The 11,583-nt window shown below is 36.3% G+C and overlaps 1 protein-coding gene across 5 annotated transcripts in view; it reads right to left on the minus strand.

Annotated features, from left to right (window-relative positions):
* Nucleotides 1–500: 500 nt before the first annotated feature.
* Nucleotides 501–11,583, minus strand: part of LOC114337110 (proliferation marker protein Ki-67-like) — an 82,463-nt gene continuing 71,380 nt past the window's right edge. For all 5 annotated transcript variants that reach the window (XM_050642985.1, XM_050642987.1, XM_050642988.1 and 2 more), the window contains one exon: nt 501–2,745. In XM_050642985.1, the coding sequence (XP_050498942.1) occupies nt 639–2,745 (2,107 nt within the window). In that variant the 3' untranslated portion in view covers nt 501–638. The remainder of the gene's footprint in view (nt 2,746–11,583) is intronic.

The raw sequence follows: 11,583 nt of genomic DNA on the forward strand, positions 1-11,583 counted from the left end.
TTTATAGTATGATCTAATACAGAGTAATCGCAATGGTGTTTAGTTATTGTGACTACCTGTTACTCTACATAAAAAACGGCGATCGCGGTCACTGTTTAAAATCACGGTTATCTAAAAATAACGTTCACCGATCACGGCGTGATTTAAAAATCACGATGCCTAGAGTGCAAAGAAAAGTAAATTATCACTATGCGGTTGACAGATTGTTGGGTTATGGGAAGGTGGATTTCCTGTTTTGGCAATTGCTGAACTAGGTCTTTCAATAATTGCTGGTCTTATAAGATCGCAAGTAAGTTTGTAAGTTTCTTGGATTGTTACTACTTATAGTTTTATTCCTGGTATTTGTGCACCAAACAAAAAATGCATGTAAAAGATTAAACTCAAATTTGTAATAAACTTTCATAAATATTTTTAATCATTTCCTTACAGTGTTTCAACATTTATATATGCGTTCAGATTTCTATATCACTTAGTATATTAAATAAAATAAAAACACTAAATAAAAGATGAATCTCTACCTTATAATTTTATAATTAGAAATATATAAATATAAATAGTAAGTAATGTAGATCTAAAATAATATACAATATAAAAAATGATTTAAATTTCCTTGTACTACAAAATAACACTGTTTGAACTTAATCAATGAACTGTACTCTTTTACCTCTAGCCCTCGTGCTTCTGCCAGAAGTGGGAGGTTCTTCTACTACTATTTCTTCAACTTTGCCCCTCTTTGATTTTTTTGTCCCAACTTCTTGATCTTTCCGTTTGGAGGATTGTTTCTGATCTGCATCGGTAGCCTTTTTGTTTCTTTTGGATTCAACTTCAGGTTCGTCTTCCTTTTCGACTTCATGCTTGCCTCTTCTTGTTCGTTTAGTCGTTGTGCTACTTTCTTTTTCTTCATTATCTGTATTAACTTCTGCTGGTGTACCTTTCTTAGATCTTTTAGCAACAGGAACGACAGCCTCACTTACATCTTCTGTTTCCTCTTTTTGCTTCCGCTTACCTCGTGTGGACTTTACAGTGTCTGCATCTTTTTTGGTTTTGGTTGGTGAATTAGGTGTTTCCTTTTCTGTTTCATGTGTATCTACGTTTTTAATTTCGTCTTGTTTTTTTCCTCTTCCCCCTTTACCTTTTATGGTTTTGGTTGGAGAATTAGCTGGTTCTGATTCCTTTTCTATTTCATGTGTATCTACTTTTTTAATTTCGTCTTGTTTTTTTCCTCTTCCCCTTTTACCTATTACGGTTTTGGTTGGAGAATTAGCTGGTTCTGATTCCTTTTCTGCCTCATGTGTATCTACTTTTTTAATTTCGTCTTCTTTTTTCCCTCTTCCTCTTTTACCTTTTGTGGTTGGTTCAGTTTTACGAGGAGAATCAGGATTTTCTTCTTTACTACTTGTTGGCAATTCTTCCTGAATATTTTCAACTGCTACTCCAGCTCGTGGCCTTCTTCTTGTCCTCTTGGGCGAATCTTGTACTAATTTTTCTTCTGCTATTGCACTTTTGGTTGTCTTCTTCTTAGTTTCGATTTTTGGAGAATCTACATCTTTAGATAGTTCTTCCGTCGATTCTATGCTTTTAACTCGTCTATTTCGTTTTTCTTTGGGTTTAGGAGATTCAACAGATACTACATCATTGTCGGTCTTTTTAGCAGCTCTTCTTCCTCTCGTAGGAACTTTCGGTGAATTAACAGTCTCTACAACAGCCTCCTCTTCAACTTTCTTGGCAGCATTTCTCCTTCCCCTAACTGCAACTTTGGGCGAATCGACGGTTTCTTCCATAACTTCTTTAGATTTGTTTCTTCCAGATTTTTCTTGTGCAACATCAGAGGTAATATCATTTTCGACGACTTTGGCATTTCTCCTTCCTCTGGCCACAACTTTCGGAGAATCAACTGGTTTTTCTTGATCTTCCTTGGATTTGTTTCTTCCAGACTTTCCTTGTGGGGAATCTGTTGCAATACTTTCAACTTTTTTATTTCTCCTACCCCTGGCAGTGACTTTAGGTGAATCTGCGGGTGTTTCATGTTCTTCCTCTTCAGGTTCATTATCTTTTGTTGTAGCTTTTCGTCGTCCTTTCGTGGTAATTTTAGGTGATTCTGTAGATGTATCTGTGGCAACACTCTTTAATGGTGAATCTAAGGAAATTGTTTTAGGTTCATCGTTTTTGGCATTCCTTGTTCGTTTAGCTGGTTTTTCGTCATGTACATCAACCTGTGTTGCTACTCTTCTTCTACTTCTAGTTGAAGTTTGAGGAGATTCTACAGCTGGTTCATCATCAACTTTAGTGATATTTCTTCTTCCTCTTCTAGGTTTCGGGGAATCTACATCTATTTTATTTTTTTCCTCTAAAGAATCTAGTCCTTCAAATTTCTCATCTGTTTCCACAACTATTTGCTTTCCTTTTCTTCCTCTAGTTCTGCTTTGGGGAGATTCTATTACTTCAGTCTTTTGTGGTTCAATAGTTTTATTTTCATTACGTTGCCTGTTTCTCCTTGTGCTTTTTACTTCCGTGGAAGTGTAAGTATCTAGTTCTTCTGTCGATACTTCAGATAGGTGGTCCTTCTCAGATTCTGAGGAGACTTTTGTTCTGGTTGAAGATATTGTAGGAACTTGTACACCATCAGAAGTTTGACTTTTAGTTCTAGTTTTAAGCTTTTTAGGTACCACTTCGTCTTTTAATTCATCTACTCTGGTTTTCTTCCTTCCTTTTTTAACTGATTGAGGTTTAGAAATTTCAGTTTGCCTGTAAAAAGAAAAATTCAAATTGAAATGCAGCAAAAAATACAATACTCAGAAATATACACTCAGGTGCAAAAAAAATCGATCCACTTAAAAATTTGGTTATTTTTGATGTCTCGAATTTCCTAAACCTGTTGTCCAATTTAAGTGATCGTTTTACCATGTTATAGCCTTATTCATTAACAATATCGCTGTAATAATATTGTTGCTAGACAGGTAAACTGTCATTGTATACCGGGTGTACGAATAAACTGTGTTTTTTCTCAAAGTTCGCATCACCCTGTGGACTATTCTAGCATTTATAAAATACTGAAATTAAAACCCAACCATAGAGTCAGGTTTTCTTATCATTCTCTTTTTAGATTTATTCGCTTATGTTGGATAATAAAAAAGTTAGGTACTTTAGGGGTAATTTTGAATGAGAAAATATTGACAGTTTGCTTTATAATCATATGTCCGCAAACGCTTCGTTTCCGAGATACGGGATGTTCATATGTTCAATTTATTTTTACAAACTGACGATTTATTTATTGCTTTAAAACCAGTTGAGATATGCAAATCAAATTTGGTGGGTTTTAAAACGTAGTTATTGAACATTATTTGACATACATCTAAGAATATACCCCATTGGCGTGCATAAGGGTAATATAATCGGTCATGATACCAGTTTGCTCCAATGGTGAATATTAAATTCTTAATTGTATGTCAGAAAATGAATAACTACGTTTTAAAATCCACCATTTTTCATTTGCATATCGCAACCAGTTTTAAAGGAATAAATAAATCGACAGTTTGTAAGAAAAATTTCAACATCCCCTATATCGGAAATGAAGCATTGCTAACATACGATTATAAAGGAAACTGTCATTATTTGTTCATGCAGAATTACCCCTTAAAGTTTACAATATTTATTTTAAACACCCTATATTGATGAAAAACATGGATAGTTGTGAAAGTACCTAAGTTTTTTATGGTGCAACAAAAGTGAATGAATCAAAAAAACAGAATGTTGAGAAAAAATGGTACTGGGTTGGGTTTTAATTTCAGTATTGTATAAATGCTACAATATTCCACAGGGTGATGCGAACTTTGAGAAAAAAACACATGATTTTGATTCGTACACCCGGTATACAATGACAGTTTATCTGTCTAGCAACAATATTATTACAGCGATATTGTTAATGAATAAGGCTAGAACATGGTAAAAAAATCACTTAAATCGGACAACAGGTTTAGGAAATTCGAGACATCAAAAATTACCAAATTTTCAAGTGGATCGATTTTTTTGCACCTGAGTGTATTTTCTGACGAATTTAGAAAAATTGCAAATATACTGGATTCGAAATTGCAACGTTCGTTCCCGTGCTTGTTTCACGATGGCGGGGTGATGAGTGTCGAGCTGGGCAGACTGCTGCAAGGAGACCAAGAAAATAGCAATATGTAAGGTAAACCATGCTCAAAACTCCATGGTAATTGAATAGTGGAAGTTTCAAAGGTGCTAAGTGCCAAAACTTTTGATTTAAAGTTATTGACATAGAAAGGTTGTATGTGCCATGCTCTACGTCCTAACAAAGGTGCTATGTGCCATTCCTAATACTAAACTTTGTTTAGGGACTGTAATATACTCCTTTGTTAGGACGTAGAGCATGGCACATACAACCTTTCTATGGCAATAACTCAAAATCAAAAGTTTTGGCCCTTAAGCACCTTTGAAACTTTCACTCTTCAATTGTGAATCTTAGGACGTAGAGCATGGCACATACAACCTTTCTATGGCAATAACTCAAAATCAAAAGTTTTGGCCCTTAAGCACCTTTGAAACTTTCACTCTTCAATTGTGAATCTAAAAAGAACTGTTATGAACTGTCTATTGAAGATACCCTGACTAAACTTCTTTTATATCAGGTCTAACATCCTTATTTTCTCATATTTGCAGTAACAGAATTTACTACATTAATACAGATAAAAAAATAAAAAAATCTCAAGGAAAACCCCAAAAACTAACAAACAGAATTTACTACATTAATACAGATAAAAAAATAAAAAAAACTCAAGGAAAACCCCAAAAACTAACAAAACTATTTCCACAAATGATGTCCAGAGCAAGAGAACCAACCTGATGATTCTCGCGCTATTGGAGAAAACACCGAGAAACTTAGGGGATCTGAGCAGTGATTATCGGGAGTCCACAGAAGGAAGCTTTGACGTAACACAGACTGCGAATTGTGTCTACCAGAAAGACACCTGACGAAAAAATGATCAAAAAGCGCAAATCTATAACTCTGCCCAAAACATTGTGGTGGCGGAAGTTACAAAACCTAAAAGATGCCCTAATATTATTAATGAATAAGCTTCTCGTCTGACCAATGATAAACAGGTACCTTCAGGTTCAAGAAAATCCTTACACAAAAAATTGCCCACCTTTGAAAACACAATGCCCACCTTTGAAAACACAATATAAAACTTGGAGCGATGGGCAATTCCTAGACTACAAGCTAGCTGCAAAATTGGAATTCCACTGTTTGAAATGTAGGTTTAGTTTTAGATATTATGTAAAAAGAAGACGAACATTCGGCTAACTTCACTTATACCATGTCCATCTTGTATCTTGTATAAACAGTAAACTAATTACTTGATATGTATTTTTAGTGACTCAGCATGTCATGCCTGTAACAACACACACTAATGATGCTCTTTTTAGAGAGCGAAAACGTTCTGTGATAAACCCTTTAAGGGTTTTTAAATAAATATACCTTTTATAAAGGAAATTTTTCATTAAATTTATTTAAAATTGGATTGTAATTGGAATAGTCGGATGAAAAGAAATCTATGCATTCTGAGAACACTACTGAACTAAAGCCTGCAACAATGACTTACAGTCCGACAAGTGAGAGTTGGCGGCTGACCTTCTCGTATTTAGACCAGGGCATTTAGCACTAAAAACACCCGAATAAATAAATTTTTAAATACAGCACCTAGAGACTTGCAGTTTTTTGCATTATGTTCAGGATGACGTCAGGAAAAAAGTCTACTATTCAAAAATGGGTGGAAATGCATAATGGCACTGTAAAGTGCATAAAATGCATCCAAAATTGCATAAATATAAAAATAAAGTCAAAATCAGTATACTAAGGAATAAAATTTATTATTTGGAGGGTTTTTGGGGTCACTGCATACGATTACGCCATCAGAACTTATCCCCGGATCACCTGATGCCCAAGGTCACGGCAAGAGGCGTCATCTTCTGGAGTTTCGATGGTTTTCGGCATTAAATCGATGCAAATGGATTAGTCAGGGTTTTTAGGGGTTGCTAAATACGAATATGATATCAAAATTGACCTCCTGAGTACCTGGTGCTCAGGGTGGCCACTAAGGCACGTCGTCTCCTGGAGTTTCGAGGGATTTCGGCACTAAATTGATGTAACTGGAATACTCGGGGGGTTTTTGAGGTGGTTAAACGCGAAGATGCCATCAGAATAGACCTTAGAACCACCTGGTGCCCAAGGCCACTGTAAGGGACGTCATCTTCTGGAGTTTCGAGGGCTTTCGGTATCAAATTAGTGCAAACGGATTACTTACGGGTTTTTAAGGTCGCTAAATACGAATATGCCATCAACACCGACTCATTGTGCACCTAAAGCCTTAGCTCACTGCAAGGGGCGTCCTCTTCTGGAGTTTGAGAGATTTCGGCATTAAATTGATAAAAATGAATTACTCGGGGGGTTTTTCAGTCGTTAAACACGAATATGCCATCAGAACAGACCTCTCGACCACCTGGTGCTCAAGGTCACTGTGAGGGACGTCACCTTCTGGAGTTTCGAGGGCTTTCGGTATTAATTTGATGCAAACGGATTACTTACGAGTTTTTGGGTTGCTAAACACGAATATGATATCACAATTGAACTCCGGAGTATCTGGTGACCAGAATCGCTACTAGGGCACGTCATCTTCTAAAGTTTCGAGGGTTTTCGGCATAAAATGGATGCAAATGGATTACTCGGGGAGTGTTTGAGGTCGCTAAACACGAATATGCCCTTAGAACAGACCCACCGAGCACCTGGTGCCCAGGGTCACTGCAAGGGACGTCATCTTCTGGAGTTTCGAAAAATTTCGGCATTAAATTGATGTAATTGGATTACTGAGGGGTTCTTGAGGTCGCTAAATACGAATATGCCATCAGAACCGAATCCCAGAGAACCTGGTGCCCAAGGTTATTGCTAGGGGCATCATCTTCTTCATTGCTCACCCTCGGAGCACCTGGTGCCCAATGCAGGTCATCTTCTGTAGTTCCGAGGATTTTCGGCATTCAATTGATGCAAACGGATTACTTACATACGGATATTGGCGTTGTTGAACACGACTGCGTCATCAAAACAAACACCAGAGCACCTGGTACCTAGGGCACGTCATCTTCTGGAGTTTGGAGGGTTTTCGGTACTTAATTGATACAAATGGATTACTCATGGGTTTTTGGGGTTTCTGAACATAAATACGCCATCAGAACAGACACCGGAGCACCTGGTGCCTAAGGCAATTTATCTTCTGTAGTTTCGACAGTTTTCGGTACTAAATTAGTGCAAAGCCCCAGAAGATGACGTGCCCTAGTAGCGACCATGAGCACCAGGTACTCCTGAGTTCAGTTCTGATATCATATTCGTGTTTACCGAGCCCAAAAAGCCCGTGAGTAATCCGTTTACATCACTTTAATGCCGAAAACACTCGAAACTCCAGAAGATTACGTGCCTTAGTAGCGATCCTGGGCACCAGGTACTCCGGAATTCAATTCTGATGGCATATTCGTGTTTAGCGACCCCAGAAACCCGTAAGTAAACCGTTTGCATCAATTTAATACCGAAAGCACTCGAAACTTCAGAAGATGACGTCCCTTGCTGTGACCTTGGGTACCAGGTAATCCGGGGTCTATTCTGATGGCATATTCGTGTTTGGCGACCTCAAAAACCCCCGAGTAATCCGTTTGCACCAGTTTAATACCGAAAGCCCTCGAAAGACCAGAAGATGACGTCCCTTGCAGTGATCTTTTGCACTAGGTGATCCAGAGGTCTGTTCTGATGTCATATTCGTGTTTAACCACCTCAAAAAAAGTTGCATCAATTTAGTGCCGAAATCCCTCGAAACTCCAGAAGATGACGTGTCTTAGTAGCGACCCTGGACACCAGGTACTCCGGAGGTCAATTCTGATGGCATATTAGTGACTTAGTGACACCTAAAAGCCGTAAGTAATCCGTTTGCATCGATTTAATGCCGAAAACCATCGAAACTCCAGAAGATGACGTCTCTTGCACTGACCTTGGGCACCAGGTGATTCGGGTGTCAGTTCTGATTGCGTAATCGTATTCAGTGACCCCAAAACCCCCCAAATAATAAATTTTGTTCCTTAATAGACTGATTTTGACTTTATTGTTATATTGATGCAATTTTGGATGCATTTTATGCAGTTTACAGTGCAATTATGCATTTCCACCCATTTTTGAATAGTAGACTTTTTTCCTGACGTCATCCTGAACATAATCCAAAAAACTGCAAGTCTATGTGCTGTATTTAAAAATTTATTTATTTTGTGCTAAATGCCCTCGTCTAATTGTGTATTTCTCGTTGTGTATTTTCGCGCAAGGTCAGCCGCCAGCTCTGACTTGTCGGATTGTAAAAGACGAAAAATTTATTAATATGAGGAAGAACCAAATATAATGGATGTTAAAAACCCTCAAAATTTTCATGAAAGAATCCAAATTAACAACGACACCTTTGAGCAAGTCAAAGAATTCACATACCTTGGACCGCTAGTAAATACATATCAAACACGACAAGCGACAAAGTAAACAGTTGTACAGCAATAGCAAACAGAACCCTCCAAGGTCTTCAAAAACATCTCGAGAAATAAAAACCTAAAACTTGCAGTAAAGCATCTACAGTTACCCGGTTTTGATAAGGGGCTGAAACATGGACTTCATCGACCATGAAAACAACGAAAGATGACTTGGTATCTTCTAGAGAAAAATACTTCAAAATATTTTTGGGGCCATAAATGAAGATCCAGATATTGCGAAATTTATTAAGATGCAGAGACTAAGATGGACTGGATACATTGCTAGGATGTCAGTTAATGAATACACGTAGAGTCTCACATTCTCCAACCCAGGGAGCAAAGGAAGTAAAGGATGACCGCATAGAAGATTGATTGATGATGCAAAAGAAGACCTTACGATTCTAAGGATCTGAAGATGGAGGGAGGTTGCTAGGAATCGACGAGAGTGGAGACTTCTTGGAGAGCAGCCAATTATGATGATAATGATTTTTTGTAGATTTGATCTGTACAGCTATTAAAAATTCTCCCCATTAGAAAGTGTATATGGATAGTCGAGTAATATATAGCTTTGCAGAAATAGCGTGACAAACAAATACAATATAAAAACAAATAGAGGCACAAACACAACAAGTTGAGAGTCTCTCTTAGGAAAGGAAAATCTAGTGGGTTATATAAAGGCCAATAGACTAAGATAGGCAGGACATGTGATACACAGAAATGACAACTGCCTTAAAAAAATGTGTTTTGGGAAAGAGTCGTAACGCCATTGAAGATGATTAGAATAAGTGTATGGCTTTTTTCCAATCTGAAGCATATTAAGTCTTACAAAATTTCATGATGTGATGGACTCATTTGGTGATGCCAAATGACGACAAGTGATTATAGACGAGTAGTGTCTCGTCTGAGGTAAGAGGAAGAGCCATATTTGTTTTAAAATTAACTGCAGGTAATGGAATGATAATCAATTGAATGATATGAATAATATATTGAATAATAATTGAATGATAATGCACAATGATATTCGGGGGAAATTAAAATCCATTATTATTCTGTAAAGAAAGTGAATGTTACAGAACACTAAAATTACTATCATCAGCCATCAGAACAATCAACACACATAATTTATAAATCGAGTTTGCAAAATACACAACAGAATTAAAATCCTCCCCATCTTTTCTACACTTCTTTAAGAAATTAACGCACCACCTTAATAATGGGTCATTTTTGATGTCTCGAATTTCCTAAACTGTTGGCTGATTTAAGCGATTTTTTTAATATACTCTTTATTCCTTATTCTTTAACAATATTGCTGCAATAATATTGTTGCCAGACAGGTAAATTGTCATTGTATACTGGGTGTACCAATCAAACTGTGTTTTTTTCTCAAAGTTCGCAACGCATTGTGGAATATTATAGCATTTATAAAATACTGAAATTAAAACCCAACTATAGCCCCAGGTTTTCTTAACATTTTGTTTTTTGACTCATTGGCTTATGTTACATAATAAAAAAGTTAGGTACTTTAACAACTAGCTATGGTTTTCATCAATATATCCTCATTTTCTGCTAGTTTAATAAACAAATCTAAAGTGGTCTAAAGTAGGCCAGGAGAAATTAACAATTTGATAAATGGCAAATTGTTAACAGTCAAAAAGTGTCTGGTTTTTTTGTCAAAAATTAGTAGATTTATTATTTAAAGTTTCAATTAAGTCCGTAATTTTTTGGTTGTTTGGTGGAAATGGAATTCCATTTCCACCTAAAAGGAATTTAACCAGCGATGAGTGTGTTCAAGCAGTGACCTTACATAGCAAAGGACTTAGCTACCATGCTATCGGCTCCTTATATTGGTAACAATTTTTTGCTAATGCACGATAATGCAAGACCTCACGTTGCACGAACTATAACAGAATATTTACAACAGGTAAATCATCGGACTTTGAATTGGCCACTGCATAGTCCAGATCTTAATGCGATCGAACATTTGTGCGACATAATTGACAGAAGACTACAACAGCGTTTGCCACCTCCTAGAACCTCACAAGAGGTAAAAACAGTAGCTCTCGAGATTTGGAATGATATTGATCAATACCAAATAGCAAACCTCATTTGGTAATATAAAAGTACATATCTCTTTTATTATCGAACATAAGCGAATTAATCAAAAAAAAAAAAAACAAAATGTTAAGAAAGCCTAATACACGAGCGGGACACCCTCAAAAAAGCGCTTAGTTTTCGAGATACTGACCACGGAGGGGTGAATGGCTAATTTTATTCATACTTTATATTTGTCAAAATCGCAATTTTAACCTAAAAATAAAAAAAAATGAAATCACATTTTTTTGCGTTTACCTCGCTACAACTCTGTTCCCTTTTAATATTTTTTTCTGAAATTGTTACAGTATATATTTCTCACCTTTCTTAAGAGAATGGCACTTACTTCAAGCTTTCAGTCTTATTCTAATAAAAGTTATGAATTTTTTAAAGTGAAATGTGCAGATTTCTGAATTACAAAGTTCAATCGCAAAAGTAACGAAGTTTGAAATTTAGCTTTTTAATCGCGCGTATGTTAAAGTATAGAGTACAAAGAAGTTTTTTGGAAAGTTTTGGAACCTAATTTTCGCATTCAGTACCATCAAAAACATAAAGTAAGCTTAAAATTAACCATTCACCACCCATGGTCACTATAGTCAGTATCTCGAAAAATAAGCGTTATTTTAGGGATTTATAACGTTGATATTAAAAGTTGCACATTTTTTTTTCTATAAAACTTTTTGATCAAAACTTTCCAAAAAACTTACTTGTGTTCTATACTTCAACATACACGTGATTAAAGAGCTAAATTTCAAACTTCGTCGCTCAACTTTTGCGATTGAACTTTTCAATTCAGAAATCTGCACATTTCACTTTAAAAAATTCATAACTTTTATTAGAATAAGACTGAAAGCTTGAAGTAAGTGCCATTCTCTTAAGAAAGGTGAGAAATATATACTGTAACAATTTCAGAAAAAAATATTAAAA

Source organism: Diabrotica virgifera, chromosome 2, assembly GCF_917563875.1.
Source record: "Diabrotica virgifera virgifera chromosome 2, PGI_DIABVI_V3a".
Taxonomy (NCBI): Eukaryota; Metazoa; Arthropoda; class Insecta; order Coleoptera; family Chrysomelidae; genus Diabrotica; species Diabrotica virgifera.